This window comes from Passer domesticus, chromosome 27 (assembly GCF_036417665.1).
Source record: "Passer domesticus isolate bPasDom1 chromosome 27, bPasDom1.hap1, whole genome shotgun sequence".
NCBI classification, from domain to species: domain Eukaryota; kingdom Metazoa; phylum Chordata; class Aves; order Passeriformes; family Passeridae; genus Passer; species Passer domesticus.
In genome coordinates this window covers 1,947,739-1,966,126 of record NC_087500.1, presented here as the reverse complement: position 1 = coordinate 1,966,126, position 18,388 = coordinate 1,947,739, and the positions used below count along the sequence as shown (strand labels likewise).

Here is an 18,388-nt window from a genome sequence, read left to right as displayed (position 1 = left end):
GTCTCCTCGGCCGCTCATTGGCGGGAGGCACGAGCGAGCTGTTTTCCCATTGGCTGCGCGCCGGCGGGCGGGGCCAATCGCGGCGCAGCGCTGTGCTGGCCGGGCGGCTGTCACCGCATGGCCAACAGAGCCGCTCACGTTGCGCGGGGAGGTGCGAGGCGGCCGCGCGGGCGCTGATTGGGCGAGCGCCTCGGGCGCTGGCCAATGGGCGGGGGCGCGCGGGGTGGGGCGGCCGTTGGGCCGGCGCGAGGACAACGGCCGGAACTCGCCTCAGGCCGCCCCGCGCGGGCCCGCGCCGAGACCGGCCCGGAGCCATGGAGGTGAGGGACGGGAGCGGGACAGGGACCGAGCTGGGGGCCGGGGTTCGCTCTGCGCCTCCGCCCGTCGCACACCCGGCGGCCCTCCGCGGCTCTTCTGGGCTTGACCCCCTGGGCGCTGAGGAGGCACCGAGGCCCGACCCCGGTGGGTGTCCGAGCCCCGCTGCCCCCTCCGGGATCCGGCGCCTCCCGTGTGGGAGCAGGTGTGAGACACGGAGCTCAGGCCTGTGGGGAAAGTACCCCTCAGCATCCTGAAAAACACCTGTTTGTGGGAAAAGGAAGAAAGTGTGGGTTTGGGGGTGTCTCAGGGCTGTCTCTGGCATTACAAGTTTGCCTTTGTTCTGTGGGATCGCAGTGTCGGGTGTCCCTGTTAATGGTAATCTCTGAGGAGAAAATATGGCTCAATAAGTTCAGGACATAGAGCCGAGCTCTACAATAGCTCAGTGTGCTCACTTATTGGAAAGTGTGCCAGAAAAAATACCAGGGCATAAGATTGGTGTGAACTACAATGAAGGTCACTTGGGAGCTGCAGAAGGATGTGTTTCTGGAGAGCAGAGCTTATTCAGAACCTGACTCTGGCTTTTCTGAATTTATTCATCATTCCAAATGAGCTGCTGTGGTAATATGTGGGTAACTTCACTTTTTTATTTGTTGGCTAAAGGGAGTTTTGGCTAGCCAGTTTAGCTTTTCCTTGTGTGCCTCACCCTTGGGAGAAGAGCTCTCCATTTTTGTTTGATCTCATTCCTTGCTCCTGCTGGCCTGTGATTTCTGGCACTTGGAGGGGTGTCCCTCTAGTTGGAGTTGTTTCTCCTGTAGTTACAGAATGGAGCAGATTTTCCCCACAGCTCTCAGGGTGTGTATTGTAGGAAATATCCAGCTCCCAACGACTGGAAATGCACATCCATGCCATCATGTAACTTAAACAGAGTTTGGGAGCAGTGGTGGAAGGGCCAGAGGTGTCCAGGAATGTGTGAAGGCTGAATAACTCCTCTACTGTTGTTGAAGGAAGGGTTCTCTTCCCATGGCAGGGGCTGGAACTGGATGAGCTTTAAGGGCTCTTCCAAACCCCACCATGATTCTGTGAGCATTCTTCTGCGTTTGGTGTTCCCCTGTGGTGGCTCTGATGTGGGGAAGCTCAGCTGGTGGAATCAGGGAGAGTGCAGATTTCCTCTTGATCTGCACCTCCTCTGTCTCTGAACACCTTTGGAGTTTCTTTGGCAGGTCCAGCTTTTCCTTCAGGGTAAATAGTAATGTGTTTTACCTCCATATGTAGAACCACATCCTTGAAAATTCAGATGGAACAGAATCCAGCAGTAAATTAGAAGTGTTAAAGAAGTTAATATTGGTATAAAATGCATAACTGTCAGCTCTGCTTGTAATTGTCTCTGTGTGTAATTATGACTGTGTGTTCTGATGTCCCTGTCCCCACAGCCCCTCATTGTTCTGTTGTTCTGTGTCCTATGTCCCTGTCCTGTCCCTGTCCCCACAGCCCCTCACACCATTCTGTGTCCTGATGTCCCTGTCCCCACAGCCCCTCATGCCAGTCTGTGTCCTGATGTCCCTGTCCTGTCCCTGTCCCCGCAGCCCCTCATGCCATTCTGTGTGTCCTGATGTCCCTGTCCTGTCCCTGTCCCCACAGCCCCTCATGCCAGTCTGTGTGTCCTGATGTCCCTGTCCTTTCCGTGTCCCCACAGCCCCTCACACCAGTCTGTGTCCTGATGTCCCTGTCCTGTCCCTGTCCCCACAGCCCCTCACACCAGTCTGTGTCCTGATGTCCCTGTCCTGTCCCTGTCCCCACAGCCCCTCACACCAGTCTGTGTCCTGATGTCCCTGTCCTGTCCCTGTCCCCACAGCCCCTCATGCCGTTCTGTGTGTCCTGATGTCCCTGTCCTGTCCCTGTCCCCACAGCCCCTCATGCCGTTCTGTGTGTCCTGATGTCCCTGTCCTGTCCCTGTCCCCGCAGCCCCTCACACCAGTCTGTGTCCTGATGTCCCTGTCCCCACAGCCCCTCACACCAGTCTGTGTCCTGATGTCCCTGTCCTGTCCCTGTCCCCGCAGCCCCTCACACCAGTCTGTGTCCTGATGTCCCTGTCCTGTCCCTGTCCCCACAGCCCCTCACACCAGTCTGTGTCCTGATGTCCCTGTCCTTTCCGTGTCCCCGCAGCCCAACGTGGCGTTCCGCGGCGGCCGCTGCTGGGGCAGTGCGGAGGCGGGCGGGAGGCCCACGGACGTGTTCAGCACCGCCCTGCCGGGCTCTGCCTCGCTCTATGGCTGCTACAAATCACAGGTTTGCTTGGTTATTGATTATTTTTATGGCTCTGTGAACAAAATGGTCAGAAGATGTTTCTAAAGCATTGCTTACACTGGTGAACATAAATCAGTGTTTGATGTAACTGTAGTAAATCTTCATTGTTGTGACTTTCATCAGAGGGAACAATGGCTTTGCTAATGCAGTCACTGATGAAGCTGTAGGGAATGTTTGTTAAAATGGTATTTCACCATTGTTCTGGTGAAATGTTCATGGTAATTTTTCTTCTGTTGGCATAAACAATTGTACGCAGAGTGAGGAGCAAACAACTCTTTTAGGAAAACTGGAAAGCGGGTAAGAGAGAACCTTAGCTATTGCCTCAGATGTTTCTGTAATCCAACAGTTTGTATGAACCAGTTCTTAGTCTGATCAGCAGAAAGTGCCAGGACAGGAACTAAATATGTCAGCTCTCTTAGAATTTTTGCCTTTCATAGCCATAAACTTTCACTGAGGTAAAAGACTCAAATGAAAATTCATTCTCAGTACCTTCAAGACAGACTTGCTGCTTCTTCTGTCCAGGACTTGTTATTTTGTCAGACTACTCTGCTCCACAAAGGAGTGTATTATGAGTCTTTTACATTTAACCCTGCAAAACACCATTTATTGTGTCACTTACTGAGAGCTAAGAAGGCCTATTGTGTCTAAAAGAATCAGATGAGACAAAGGTAAAGATGTTCCTTTTCACTTAATCAGGATATAATGCCTTTCCTCAAGAAATCAATTGGCTGTAAGTTTTTTTCAGAACCTTAAGACTCTGTAATGATGGGGAGAAAGGGGGTGTAATTCCTAACTCCTGGCAGGGGCCAACCAGCAGGAAGTGGAGCAGGTGTTTTAGGCTAGCATGGTTGCTGCTTTTAAGAACTCTCTAAATGTAGAGGAAGGGTCAGGTTGAGAAAGGAGATGTTGTTTATTCTGTGCGTGGTTCCAGGGGAAGTTTCCCACAAACCAGGCACACCAAGGAGTGAAAAGTGAGAATTTAGACACTAAAGTTTGCATAAACCTGCCTGCCTAATGCAGTCACCGAGCTTGTGCAGCCTTAAATAAAACATCCCACCTGTGATCTCCATCTTCCTTTGCTCATTCCATTGCCTGATGGGTTTCTTTAGTGTCATGATGGATAGTAAGAAAGCGTTTCTGCTATTGTTTTTAGCTGCTTTAAACTGCCTTTGCAAATTTTTACATTGTAGCAATTTCTATACTAGCATAAGGCTCCTACCCATAGGGCTAGGTTGTACAGTTGAAATTAGGATATAGGGGTTTTCTTATTAGTTTAAAGGAAGCTACTGGGACTTGAAGAGTTAGAATCTCTGAGCTGGGTAAGTTTACAAACACAAAAATTAGAATGTGATTTAATTAATTATCTATTTCTATATCTTCACAACGAGTACTAAAGCATACCCACCTTTTACTCATGTATCTGAGTATCATTTTTATATTAATTACTGGTGAAATTTCAAAATTGCAGCTGTTCTGTTCCATATCTAGGCAGAAATCTTGAATTGCAGTTGTATTTCCTTCAGCTGTTGTCCATGTGCTGTACAGGTGCTGACACCTGTGGTTTGTCATCTTTTTCCTTCTTAATGGGTCCATGCTCTGTGTCCTGTTGGATGCCTTGTGGTTCCATTATTGATCAGGTTTAGAGCAACAATATAATGAATATTATATACTATAGTTTTAAGTACAGTCAATGTTAAGTAGTCAATGTTGTTTCCCTGCTTCCTTGATTACATACAGACCGATTTCCCAGGTTTGAGATGCTTAGGGATGTGTTAATGGTCAGGGGTTTCCTTTTACCATTACTTGTAGCCTTCTGCTACTACTTTATCTCCTATACCTCAGCAGTGATGTATACCTTCATCCTCCTTATGCATCAAAGGAAATTTTAGAGAGTGTATGTTGTCAGATTCCCATCTAGTTGTAACATTGATTAATAATTAATTCTCTTCCATCCTCCTTAAACCATTGTACAGTTGGTTTCCTGTTCCTGTCTTTGACTGGACAAGAAAGAACAAAAGGATTACATATGTGTCATATTCAGAAGGGTTAAGGCAGTTCAGGGAAACATGTCACAGTAAGAATCCTAACCAGAGTAAAATTTTACCAACATTATAGCAAGTTTGACATCTGGCACTGTCTTTGCAATCCTGGTCTGTGCAATTGTGTTTGTCTAAAATAATTACTGCAGTTGGAATTGCTGCTACCCCTTGAGGGCATTCAAGTTCTGTGTAAGACAGGCCTTCTTCCCAGGCACACTTCATGAAGTTACTTTTTAACTTTTGTAGTCCCAAAGGTCCAGAGGAGGTGCTTTCTCACTTAACCTGGTCCTGTAGTTTTCTTCAGTCCTGAATGGTGGTGCCACAGCTTTAGTCCTTGACGTTTCACAGCTGTGTGTGTTGTGAAATGAACCTGGAATGGTCCTTTCCTGTGGTGCCTCATTGTTCCATGGTCTCAGACCCAATCTCCCACCTGGATGTCATGAACAGGAAGGTCCAGATCAATTAGATTTCTGCAGTGAAAGTACTTGTTGATAGAGGACAAAACTCTCCTTGGGGAGATAACATAATTACACAAGTGTTCATGGCCCAGATATTCACAGAACGTGGTTTGTAAGAGACTACCTGATAAGGTCTCCTGTACAGATTTCAAAAGGACTGAGTTGATCTCTGGATCTAGGTGTTATTCTGATCCTCAGTAGTGCTGGTGGCAGCATCTCAGGCCTCTTTGTTTTGTCCTTTATTCCTTCTGTGATACATGGAGGTTTTGATGGCAGGGCCAGCTGCATTGGTGCAGCCTCAGGTGTCCGGTGACCTTCACTGAATGTAGATCCCAATGTTTGAAGGTCCCACCACCCACTCTTTCCAGTGTGGTTTTTAACAGTACACTGTACTGTTCAGCTTCCCCAGAGCCTGGGGCTCCATACCCACTACAACAAATGCTTGATCAGATTTGTTTCCAGCCTGCTCTGGGCAGATCTGTTGTTAACCCAACCCTTCATGTCTCACGTTTGTGGGGTGCCAGTTAAGGCTGTCCTGGTTTGGGAATGGCACCAGTTCAGTTCTCCCACTGAGACTCTCCAAACCACACGCTGATCTCCCCTGCTCTCCCCTTCCCCTCCCTGCTGGGGCACAGTGGAAGGAGAATTGGAGGCACAAAAGGCAAAGGTCACAGGCTGAGCTAAGAACAATTTACTGGGAGCAGCAATGAGAGAAGAAAGGGGAAGGCAACAACAGCACAGGGTACAGGGAAGGATTCACACGGAAAAGTTTCCTGTAATACTGGATGGCTCCCTCCAGCACATTTTCTCAGCTGGAAGGATCCCCTTTTCCCTGGAAAAGAGCCCCTTTCCCCCACCCCAGGCAGTGAGGTTGGGTGGTACAGAATAACTTCTGGGTCCCCTTCCCAGCTACTGCAAAAATTAACCCTGTCCTGGCCAGAAGCAGGACAGTTTGCTGACACACCTATAGGTACCACGTGCCTAGGAATGATCTCTTTCAGTAGTACCTCACCTACCTCCTCAGCCTGGTTGGCTTCAGGCCCCCAGGAAATGTATCATCTATTACCAATAAGTATTGATACCCATTCTGCTGTGGCAATGAGAGAAGTCTATTTGCCAATAATTTCCTGGTGTGTTCCTTTTTTGGCTTGTCCTGGGGAAGGCTGATGCTGGATCTGTGGATGCACACTGTGGTTCATATTTCTTCACTATACTTTTTGTGATGCCTCCCATTCCAGTCCCAAGAGTACAGAGTTTTACATTGTTTTCCAAAAACCTTGTTCTGAAATCCTGTTCTTTCCAGAACCTTGTTCTTAAATCCCTGTGGTAAGGTCCAGCATAATTGAGTCTTTGGCCCCATTTGTGGATTCTCCCATTCAAATGCAAACAGCTCCTGACTTTGGTGTCTGGTGGGGTAGAAGAAAGCATCTTACAAGTCCAGTACCAATACTTGTTACAATGCCTGCCTGGGCCTTTCTGGGGGTCTCTGGGTGGATGGGGAGGTGTCCCCTACTCAGTTTCCAGCAAAGGTCAGCTCAGGACATGCAGAAACCAAGGCTGAGTGACAAAGAAGCTGTGATGTGCAGTTCTAGCACCTTCTTCTTAAACAATTGCCAGGCAGGATGTAAAATATGAAAGCTTTCCATAAGCCTTTAGCACACCTGAGAGCATCTGTTTGTGCTCAAAAGAGGGGTGAAAGGTGAGAATGATACCATCAGCTTCCATCTGCAACAGAGAGCAAGGGAAGGGACAGAGAGTTCTGCTTAAGGATTCTGAGAATTCTGCTTAAAGACATTAACATGGCCTGAAATAAGTTATATTCCAAGTGGGTGGCTTGCTTATTTCTCATGTGCTGGTTGCTCCAAGAGTGAACTCAGTTACAACCATGTACAATGACAAAATGACAGTTTGATGTGTTTCATGTTAAATAAATGCTTTTATTGTACATTAAATGCAGAATGAAGAAAATGTGGAGTTACCTCAGGCCTACAGTTCTTCCCTTTCAACATCAGAGTACTCTGCACCCATGGACCCTTCCCTTTTGTACCCCCCTTGGTCTACGTGTACAGATGACACCAAGCAGCCTGCTGCTCCTCAGATTAACCTGAAGTCCAGGTACTCATCCTTGACAGGGAGTGTGTCTGTGTGTTGGAGTAGATGGATTATATTTTTCTGTTTAATTTAACATAGGAAGTACTTGGAATGAAGGAATTATTTTTATTAATACACAGTTGGTTTTCAGGATTCAGCCCGAAAGGAATGATTATGGCAGTGAAACTGATTTATATGGACTCGTGTCAAACATCTTGGAGGAACAAGACAAACCACAGCCGTGCTTTGCTGAGGGGTGAGTGGGGTGCAGGTGACAGAAACTCCCCTCTCTGATCTCACTGTGCTCCTGAGTCAGCTCCATCTGCTGCTGGCCAGGCCCCCTGCTCTGTGAGCTTTCTCTCCCTTCCCCTCATCTTCCAACATTTTGTTTGGGGTACTTGGAAGGCACTTAGATTGCATGGCAGCTTCTGGCTCTCTGGTATTTACAGAACTTGTTAATTGGCATTTTTTAATAAGATCTTATCAAGTGTTGTGGACATGCTGTATTCAGATGAATCCCCTGGATGTATGCTTTGGTCTGTTTTTTTTTTTTTTTTTTTGTTGTTTTAATCAAGACTGAATTCAGACTTTAGGTTTCTTTCTTAATTAATGTCAATTCACATAAAAAATACAAAAAGCACAGATTCCTTGACATTTGTCTGAACTGGCAGGAGAAAATTCCATGCAAAATTAATGTTTCTTGCTGTTAGTGCTACCTAAGCAATATTTGTGTTTCTAAATGTCAGGTTTATTTTGCCTCTATTCCTGCACCAGAAGAGGCAATTCCATAGTCATAACAGCATGAACTGAGGAGGGCAGGTCCAGCATCTCCATGATCCTTACAGAGCTCTGTCTTTTCCAGGTCTAAGAGACAAGACAGGGAGTCCAGTTCTCAGGTTCCCAAGCCAGGCACTGCTTTTCCTTTTCCCAAACAATTCCAGTGATTTCTCTATGTGTGCTGAGTTAGGGGGCTGAAATCAGGGAAAACTTCAGAGTCAGTCTTGGTATCATGAGACAACTCATTTATTCCTTTGCTATGGACAGGCAGGGCTGGTTCAGCACTCCCAGATCTGGCCTGCAATGGCTTCCAGGAACATTTCCCCTTTACTTAGTCTGTTTACAGTTCTCATGGGCAGTCAGGGATTGATGGTCCTGTGTTCATTCATGCTGGTTAGTGGAAAGAAATGAGGTGTGCTGGGATGCTGCCTCTGGCTTTACCTGCAGGAAGCAGTGCACAAGTGAGGTGAGAGAGAGGCATTTTCTCTGAAGTGCTGGGACATGGCTTTGGAAGGCTGAGAGCAGTCTGGGTGCCTGAAGTTGGTGCTGAACCAGGAGTATTTTGGTGATGATGGACAGGACTGACAGACCAGGGTTTGATGTGTACACATCCCTTGCAGCTTGAAGGCCTGTCCACAGCTCCTGAGCTGTGGTGGTGTGTTCAGACAAGGCAGAATCAGTTTTCTCAGCTAAGTATGGGAAACTGAGGATAACAGGAGTGGGTAGAATTTGAAGTCAAACATCTTGGAATCATTTGAGAAATTATTTGAGAATAGTTTGTTTCTTAAACCATGTTTTGTGTTTGGGAATGAAGAGCAGCAGCACAGATCAGTGCCTAACCTTGTGTTTCTTGTTTTTCAAGGAGCTGCCCTCCCACCCTGAAGTCAGTGTGGCCAGTGAACACGAGCAGAATGGAGCACCACGACCTGTTGCCAGAAGCCAGGAGGGCAGTGGTTGGAGCAGTGCCCCAGCAGGGTTTCTATGGCAGTGAGTCCCTCCCTGCTGCTGACAAGCAGTTCCTGCAGAGTCCCACTCTGGTGGCACAGCAGAAAGCAGACGATTGTTACCGCGGCTTTGCCGGCGTGGACCTGGAGGAGCAGAGCTTGTACTCTGCCAGGAGCGATCGTGCCAATGGCTGCAACTTGCAGGCTAATGAGAGTGTGAAGACAGCACCTGTATATCAGAACTACCCCTACCTGAAAAACACCTTTGCAGCCCAGGCTGGGTACTCAGAAGCAATCAAAGACTCGGGAGCTGATGCTTATTCTTATGGAAGGGAGAAGGTGTGTCCCAAAGGAGCAGATGCACAGGTGCACCCAAAGCGGGCAGAAACATTCCTTCCACAGTGTCACAGATACAATGAGAACACAGATTTTACCCGATACACTGAATATTCTCATGCTGGTAAAGCAAAGCCCAACAAGGGCACCAGTTGTAGCCTCCAAGAAAATAGAAAGCTGGTAAATGGAACCCCTGAGGCACCATCTCTGGATGCAGAGCCCTATGCTAAATTATTTCAAGTTAAATCAGGAACTCAGAAAAAATTTGAAGATACAATTTCAGATCAGCACGACTTTACATTTCCCAAGTCTGTAGGACTTGTATCAGAAAAACAATTTGCAAGCGAATCTTCCTTCGGCACTGATTTTGGGCAAAAATTTGAATATGGACTAAAATCTTTTGCAGCTTGTGCAGGGAATAATGGTGTGGAAAAGCAGCAGTTTTCCAAGGCCGATCTTCAGAATCCTGAATTCTATAAATCACTCCCACTGTTGCCCAGTGCAGCAGTCCCCTCAGCAGGCTCTAGTGCCAGGCCAGGGTGGATGAACATCCAAACCAAACCCACGGCTTCTGGCCCCTTCCAGAATCCAAGTCCTTTGTTGAAACTGAATAATCAGTCACCTGCATTTCCAAAAAGCTCTCGTCATTCTAATGATGTTTTTCAGTTGCCATCTTCAAATTTGCCTTTAAATAGTAATTTACTTCACAAGTACTGTCAAGACAACCCATTCCTCTCCAGCCTTGACTTTGGCTACAGCACTGCAGAGCGAGCTCGGGCAGCTGCGTGCATGGAAGCCCTGGTTAGGGGTGGAGAAGAGAACCTCATCGAGTACCTCAGTGAGAAGAAGTTGAAGCAGCCAAATGGATTCTGTGACAGTTACTTGGCTCAGCAGTTGGGGATCATTGACAATCTGAACAAGCAGCGTTTCCAGCTGAAGCCGCAGAGCGAGCACTGTGACCTGGAAGGGCAGAACCAGGCAGATGGGGTGTTTCAGGACATGTACCAGGAGTTACTGGAGTCTCAGGGGCAGCTGCATCTCGGGGCAGGGAACGGGGACACCAGTGCCATTGCTGCTGGGAGCTGCCTGCAGGCTCCAGGCATTCCCAACTGCGTGGTGGGTGACTTCAGGCGGAACCGGCAGCTGGGCCCCAGCACCTTCCCCATGAGATCTGCTCACCTCTTGGGCCGCTCCGTGGTGCCTCTGGTGGAGCCCCACACCTTGTTCTCCCAGGATGATCTCAAACGCCTCTACCCCTGCTTCACAGAGAAGATATATGGTGACAATGCCCTTTCTGGTTTTGTGTCAGCATTTGGATTTCAAAAGCAAGTTAAAAGTCGCAGTGGGCCTGCCAGCGAGCTGCACGTGAGACTGGAAGAGTGTTATGAGCAGTGGAGAGCATTGGAGAAAGAAAGAAAGAAGGTAAGAAAACCGAACTAGAAAAATATTACAGATTTGATGTAGATCTATCTCGTCCTGTTCAGTGCAGTCACAAATGATGGGTAGTTCTGCTATGAAAAGTTGAAATGCTTGATGGGACTTCAAGTTACAAGTTTGTTTTGGGAGAGAAAGTGAAAGATATGGAGATTTGTAGCCTGGCTGGATGCATGGCTAATGTTGTATGGAACAGTGCACTACAAGCAGGAATTCGGGGGTTTTCCAGTCCCAGGGCTGGGGAAGGTGTGTTCATGAGCAGCAAAGATGTGCTATACCTTTTTTATTAATACAATAAATACAGTGCCTCTGGAACTTTGAAAGCAAATCCAGTAAATATGTTTGGAATTTAAACTAAACTTTAATTCTTTCAATTCCATTTTTTAGAAGCTATACGGAATTCCTACCTCCTGTTTCCCTGAAGGTTTGAACCTAAGGTGTATTTGAAGGAGTTCTTTTTTTTTTCCCCCCAGAAGCAGAGGCTGAGAGAAGGGTCATTTACTTGCAGTAAAGGTAGTGCTGTGTGGAGCCCTGCTAAAAGCAGTTGCCTTTTTTGGTCTGTAGGAAAACTGTCTTCATTTCACCAGCTGAGATGGGGTTTGAATTTCAATACCTGGGGTTGTCTGTGGGGGAAGCTGGGCCAAATGATACCTGGCAATAGTGGGGCCTTGGGGAGTTCTCCTGTGCTAGTCCCTACAAAGAAACCAATTCCAAGAAGATGTCATGTGGGGATTCTTTTGGTGGTGTTTCCTGACAAAAGCCAGTAGTTGCTTTGTATAGAGGGGCTGAGGAAGAGTGAGCCCAGCTTAAGGAGGGCAGGTGGTGTCTGGAGTGCATGGAAAGTGCAAGAGAGAAAAAGCTGGCATGTGCATGGCCAGGAGCCATGGTGGGAGGAATTCAGCTTTATCACAGAATCCCAGAATGTTTGGGTTGGGAGGGACCTTAAAGCTCCCTCAGTCCCACCCCTGCCATGGGCAGGGACACCTTCCACTATCCCAGGCTGCTCCAAACTCCATCCAGCCTGGCCTTGGACACTTCTGGGATGGGGCAGCCACAGCTGCTCTGGAAAACTTGTGCCAGGGCCTCTCCACCCTCACAGGGAACAATTTATTTTTAATATCTAGTCTAAAGCTGCTCTCTCTGTGTGAAGCCATTCCCCCTTGTGTTGGCACTCCATGCTCTTGTTGGTAGTGGACCACTTATGAAACCATCCAAGAATTGCAGTTTTAAATCAGTTTTAACTAATTCTATGTTGTTATGGGTGTTTTAGAGTGACATAACAAGGGGATGACAGATGGAAACTTGGAATCTTGCAAATAGTTTTCAAAATAGTTTTCTGATTGCTAAATAAAATCTAAATCCTGGAGTGGTTTGGTTTGGAAGGGACCTTAAAGACCACCCAGCTCCACCCACTTGCCAGAGGCAGGAACACCTTCCACTAGACCAGGGTGCTTAGGAACAAATCTTTCTGTAGTTTAATCTGTACAAAAATTGGGTTGATTGCTGACTGAAACAGTTTTATTTTAATTTTATGTGTGAGATCCACATCTGTTTGGTCCTTTTTTTTTCCCTGTAATTCTGACTTGCCTCCATTTTATTTCCAGGCAAAACCAGTACAGGCTGTAGTCAGAGTGAGCAGACATAGCACTGCTGGAACACGGTGTGTTGGCACGATTGCTTTAGTTGAACTGCTTTGAGTAAAGCAGTTGTTCACTTAAAGCAGGTGATTGTCTCACCAGAGGGTTAAATCCCAAATGCCTGAATCCTCATTGTCTCCTTTAAAAATCTGCAAAACCCTGATGGGAAGAAATTGAACCTGATATTTTTTCTTGTTTCTGTAATGAAGCACACGCTGCATGTACATTCTGAGGGAGTTGTTCTTTTGTTTTCCTGCAGACTGAATCAGCTCTTGCTAAGAATTTCCAAGGGAAGAAGGTTTCCAGTACTAACAACATTCCAATTCCAAGGCTGACATCAAATCCATCAAGGGTTGATCGCTTAATTGTGGATCAGCTACGGGAACAAGCCAGAGTGAGTTGTAGGAATAAAAAAAAATCTATTGAACTTATCCCACAGAACTTAGAGTACGGTGTGAGATAGGTAAGATGATCAGAGCAGCTTTTCCCAAAATAGCTTTGTTCTTCATTGCTGTGCAGGGAATAGCATTTCAGCAGTCTCTGTTAGAGCTTCTGCAGCTCCAGGGTGCTGTTTCCAGGGAACCACAGAGGGGCTGAGGCTCACAGTTACATCCCCATGTGTCAGGAGGACGTGGTGCAGGAGCGTGCACATGGTGCAGCATCCAGTCCTGGAGCCTGTGCACAGCTCTCAGGGGTGCTGCATTCAGAGCAGCTTGGCAGGGAAATGTCCACTGTGGATTTGGAGGTTGTATTTGTGGGAAAAGCCAGGTTTAAGTAATGTTTGGAAGATAATGACATATTTATTTCCTTGAGTCTGGTATATTTTAATGCAGAATGATTATTTGATGCACCTTCAGCCTGAGTTTGTTACCAGTTTGCCCTTTAACCCAGTAGGGCATGGGAGACTGGCATCTGCTGAGCTCTGTGGGCAAACCACGGTGCTGCTGACAGCCCCAGGGTCCTTGGGGAGGTGACAGCTGGGGAAGAGGGAGCAAAAACTCTGCCATCAGACTGGTGAGGGACTGCTGTGGCCCTCCTGAGGCCCAGAGACCAGAGCCATAGTGCTGCTGCTGCAGGCAAGGAGAAGCAGAAACCAACCTGTCCCCGCTACCAGGGCTGTCTGGTGGACGGACTCTGGGAAATGCTGGGTTTGGAGGCAGCAGCAGTGCTGGGGCAGCCACTGGGCAGCAGGGGGGAGCAGCAGCCTGCCCTGCCTGCCTCACACAGGAGGAATAATCCCTGGAGCTGTGCCAGCTCACTGCCTGCAGGACCTGCCTGGTGCTGCTCATCCAGCTGAGGGACGGACTGAAAGACATGGATGGGCTTAGTGTACTAAAATCCTGCTCTGTGCATGCCAAAAGAACAGCCTTCGTTTCCATGTTTAGAAGGCTTGCCTGCCCTTGTCCTGGTAATTTAAAACTGCCTCCAAAACACTGCTTAAGCCTCTCTTGCCATTTGAGGAACCAAACTTCAGGGTACAGCACCTCAAACCCTTGTCAGACACCTTGTTAGGCAGTTTTAAGGATGCTCAACAGCAGAATGGGACTGTTAAACCTGGATTCCAACATCAGAAATCTTGATGATGGCCAGAGAGGAACCCTGGTACAAAGGTTTGAGTGGAAGCTGAGTTGGCTGAATCAAGGATTAACTCTTCATAGTTGGAGCATCCAGTTAAATCTTCATGACAGTCACATGCATTCCTTTAAGGCATTAAGTGTAGCCATGCCCAAGGAACATCCCAGTTTGGGGAGTTTTAGTTTCTCTTTTTCTGCAGACTACTAACCAGGTTCTCAGCATTATGTGACTGTGGCTGAGAAGTCACTCACCACTGGGAAACCCACAAGTGTTGTGACTGGTGTAAGATAAGACAACAAAGATGCACATTTTCAGTGGACTAAACAAACGTGAATTATTTCAGAATGTTTGTTCTCAGCTCCCTTAGTGTTGAGGGTTTGTCCCAAAGTCAGCCCACACATGGTTCCACAGCAGCTTTCCCTTTCCCAGTGCAGCTGTGACTGCTGCTGGCCCAGGCTGCCCTGCACAGCACAAGGGGCCCATCTGGGTTTTCACTCAGAAATTGCAGCAGTGCTGTGAGAAGGGAGGAGCCCAGTGCTGTGAATTCAGGAAAATGCACGTTGTTCTGAAACCACCTTTTGTTCAGGGATGTACAGATCTGGTATTAACCAGTAACCTGGGGGTCCTTACTGGGGTGTTGTAGCTTTGCTGTTGTGCTTTGCACACCCAGCTGTACCACAGCTTTGGGTTTGGAGATCAACAAATCCCAGGTAAGAACTTAAAACTACTTCAGCTGTAACATTCATGAACTGCTCTAAAAGAAAGTAATGATTATCATTAATCTGTTCTCCCTAGTTAGTTAATTTCCCTGTGAGTGTGCATGGGTACAGTGTGAGCCCCTGTAAGATGTGCATTGTTCATTAGGTTGTGACTTTGCTGGGGAAGATGGAGCGCCTGCGCAGCTCTCCGCTCCACGCCAACATCTCCACTGCTCTGGATAAACACCTGGAGTCCATCCACGTGGTGCAGGCTCGCAGGAAGGATGAAATTGTCAGTGCTTCCAGCCGGCAGCGGCACGGCCCTCCCAGGTGCCAGGATGAGAGAGGTACAGCTGGGCTTGTGTACCTTTATAAGGTAGCTGGGAAGCTGAATGCTTCTTGCAAAAATTAGTGAGGGGGGTTGTAATTCAAGTTTTAACTTAGTTTTCAATGTTAGAGCTTTGTCAGAGGCAGACTGGGTGGGGTTTGGATGAGGGTTTGAGGAGACACTAAAACTGGGTTTTAGAGATAAATAGGTTAAATCAATTTAGAGGTGGTCATTCAATTAATAAACCAGCAAGGAATAAAAATTAGTGGGGTTTTTTGACAACACATTCAGGGATTGGAGGTGTTACTAAGCTATTGCCTCTGGCTTCTCCCTGTCCCTCATATTCCTCTTCCTATGAACCCTGCAGCTCTTTGTCTAGAACTTCCTTGGTATCTCCATGCTGAATCTGCCCAGAGTGACTGAGATGGCCTTAGGTTACAAATGGATTTCCTCTTCAAGCATCTTCTGTCTTAGACTGGCATAATTACAAATCATATTTTGGATGGATGCACAAAAATACAAGGGGAAGGATGTTTTCAGTCTTCATGGTGTCCCAAATAAGCCAAATAGCTTAATCTTTACCAGTGCACAGGCAGGGTGGCAGGTTCCCTTGTCTCTGAAATGGGAGTCAGGGTAAATTCCTGTTCCCTGCGACACTCTGACCTCCCTACTTTGTGTCAGAAGCTGTCTTATGTTTCTACATCTTCTGATCTCTTCTGCTGTTGTTTCTCCATCTGAATTACAGGGATTATTTTACTGCTTTGGGGTGTCCCATCAAGCAGTTCTGTAATGCTGAAGTTTACCTCAGAAGATACACTGCAGCATTCTTTCTTTTCACCTGTTCCCCATCATTCTTGTATCTCTTTACCTTGACTGAAGATTATGGGACTTGTTAAGGTGAAAGGGTTTTTTTGGGTGTTGAAGCCCATTAAAATAATTGTCTTTGCAACAGAGTAGTCTGGGAAGAATTGTCAGACCTGGAGATCCAGGTTCTTGGTGCAGCTGCTAGGAGAGGAGAGGAGGTTCTGCACAGTGGGATCTGATTACTTACCTGGAGGGGTGGTGCTTGGTCCTCTGCCTGCCATCACTGTCTTGGGGTGTTGAACCTGGAGCAGCAGTTGGGGAGGATTTTTTTGAACAGTAAATTATTGGATGCAGTAACTGTATTTGCTCTGTCAGGCAAAACCTTGAGGGAACGGCCTGAAGCTTTTCAGGAGCAGGTCTTGCCCAGCCCTCTTTCCACAACACCTTTCTATTTCATGTGATCCAATATTAGCATTTATTACAGAATCACAGGGTGGCTTAGGTGGGAAGGGCCCTTAAAGCTCATCCAGCTCCACCTCTGCCATGGGCAGGGATACCTTCCACTGTCCCAGGCTGCTCTGAGCCCTGTCCAACCTGGCCTTGGGCACTTCCCGGGGTGAGCATCCACAGCTTCTCTGGGCAGCCTGTGCCAGAATAATGGGACCACAGCCCAGGTGACCCTTTACAGCTCTGTGGTTCAAACCCATTCACAGAACATGACCTGTGTGCTTCAGTTCACCCATGGTAGGGATTTCTTGGCAGGACAGGTGAAGGACCCTGCTGTGACCCACAAGGGGAGGGCTCAGGTGACATTAGTGTGTGTGTACATGGAGCATGTACACACACGTGGGGTGCAGCTGCAGCAGGAAGGTTCTGTAACAAACTCAGAACCTAAAAACCTCCCACCTGCCTCACTGTGTGAGGGCAGAGAAATTCAGATCCAGCTTTTATAAACCTGTGAAAGGACAGACAAGGTGGTGTGGGGCGAGGGCAGCCCCAGCAGTGCTCCGGGACTAAAGGGCCGTTTTCCCTCCGCAGTGGTGCTGGCTCTGGCCGCGGCGCTCCGAGCCCTGTGCCTGGCCACGCGCAAGGTGCGCACCGTGCTCTGGTGCGCCTTCCAGATGACCCTGCCCAAACCCTCGGCTGGCAAACGGGCTCGGGAGAGACTTCCTCAGGAGGGAGCAGCGCCCGAAGAGAAACGAGCCGAGACTCCCCCGGCTGCGGCCGCGGCCCCGCGGGGGCCCAGGGAAGGGGGGGCAGAGGGAGCCCCGGGGCCGTGCACGGACCTGCTCCGCAGTGTGTATGAGAGAGGAGACGTGAATTCCTCGTAATTTTTGGTTCTTTTTAGTTACTTCAAAGTTTTGAGTGCTAAAGTTCATATTTAAAGCTATATCTTGATGAGAAGTGAGATTTGCCTTAAGGGCTCTCAGGTTAAGCTGTTAACGTGATGGGCAGGGTCAGAATGTTGTAAAGCCAAACTGGTGAATGTTAACTTAAAATAATCAGACTAATTCATTAACAGCCAAGATATTATTTAACTCCTGCAGGTGAAGCCTGGTGTCCAACTCTCCCCATAACTCCTTTTAGTTTTGCTTTAGGAAATAGGTTTTTAAATAATGATTCTTAAAGACTGTGGTGTGAGGGGTGTGAGGTTGGTGTCAGATCAGATTGTGATGTAAAATGGTTTCCTTACTGAACTAAAACCTGGAAACAGAAAGAAAAAAGGCTAGAAATACCCAATATTCATGTAAAACTAGATATTTAAAATACAAATATTTATGAATTTGAGATTTTAAAGTCTACGTTTGGGAAAGGCAATATGCACCAGGTGCCACTAAATTACCAGTAGAGCATAATTGCTGTGTGAAACCATGAATTTAGTGAATGTGTTCAGGTATATGGAATGCTCTTGGGAACAAATGAACTACTGTTGTAAAGTATTTAAGCATAATCAAACTACGACAGGCAGACAGGATTGTCCTGCAGAGCTGTGAAGGAGCTTCAATAATGAGCGTTGTTTTTAATTTAACTTCAGAAAAGGTCGTGCCAAGTTCTGAAATTTGGATTTTCTTAAAGTTACTAGTTTGGTTTGAAATTTGATTGTCAGCTTCTAGACTTCTTAGTTCCCTTCTGCATTTGGGCATCTCCCAGCACTGGTGTTTGCTTGCAGCTCTCAGTCTTTAGGAGCAGGAGTGATGGATTCACCAGCACCCAGCGCTGGTGCTCGGGACAGAGTGGCCCTGGGAATCCCACTCTACCAGTGGGTTAAAGTTACTGAGCTGACCACGCCTGCACGCCCTGGTACCCACATGGCTCTGTCCTTCCTGCTGCTGGGAGTGCTGATATGCAGAAGGGGTGATGGCATTAGATAAATTGTCATTAGATGATGTGCAGAAACGACTGAGAAAGGCTCAGCAGAAGGTGGGGTGTGATCACGGCAACGACAGAAGTGCTGCCGGGTGAGAGGGGCAGAACAAGCACAGCTTCCTAACAGCCACTGCACTGGGGCTTGTTCAGTTTGACCCAGGCTGTGTTGATGTTAAAGCAAAACTGACTGTGCTGACTGGAGTTGTCTATAAGAAATAAATTCATTTTTGTTGAAGAGCTTCTGTTCTGCAAGTGTGTTTCCAGGCCAGGCTCCTCGA

At 47.5% G+C, this 18,388-nt stretch overlaps 1 protein-coding gene across 3 annotated transcripts; it reads left to right on the top strand.

Annotated features, from left to right (window-relative positions):
• Positions 1 to 270: 270 nt before the first annotated feature.
• Positions 271 to 18,347, top strand: MEIOC (meiosis specific with coiled-coil domain). 3 transcript variants are annotated; one of them, XM_064400009.1, is made up of 7 exons: positions 271 to 320; positions 7,077 to 7,234; positions 7,362 to 7,466; positions 8,850 to 10,689; positions 12,598 to 12,732; positions 14,778 to 14,958; positions 16,782 to 18,347. In XM_064400009.1, the coding sequence occupies exons 1-7, from the start codon at positions 315 to 317 to the stop codon at positions 17,072 to 17,074; spliced, it is 2,718 nt and encodes a 905-aa protein (XP_064256079.1). In that variant the 5' UTR covers positions 271 to 314; the 3' UTR covers positions 17,075 to 18,347. The 3 variants fall into 3 exon arrangements, with proteins under 3 accessions (XP_064256079.1, XP_064256081.1, XP_064256080.1); XM_064400010.1 differs by lacking the exon at positions 271 to 320 and adding an exon at positions 2,487 to 2,604; XM_064400011.1 differs by lacking the exons at positions 14,778 to 14,958; positions 16,782 to 18,347 and adding an exon at positions 12,306 to 12,424 and having other exon boundaries at positions 12,598 to 12,733.
• The last annotated feature ends 41 nt before the right edge of the window (positions 18,348 to 18,388 follow it).

Bases quoted from the DNA above. Each gene is read 5' to 3' on its own strand.
- MEIOC (XM_064400009.1), top strand. The intron at 7,235-7,361 runs GTACTCATCCTT...GTTGGTTTTCAG, and splicing joins CAGATTAACCTGAAGTCCAG to GATTCAGCCCGAAAGGAATG. The intron at 14,959-16,781 runs GTACAGCTGGGC...TTCCCTCCGCAG, and splicing joins CAGGTGCCAGGATGAGAGAG to TGGTGCTGGCTCTGGCCGCG.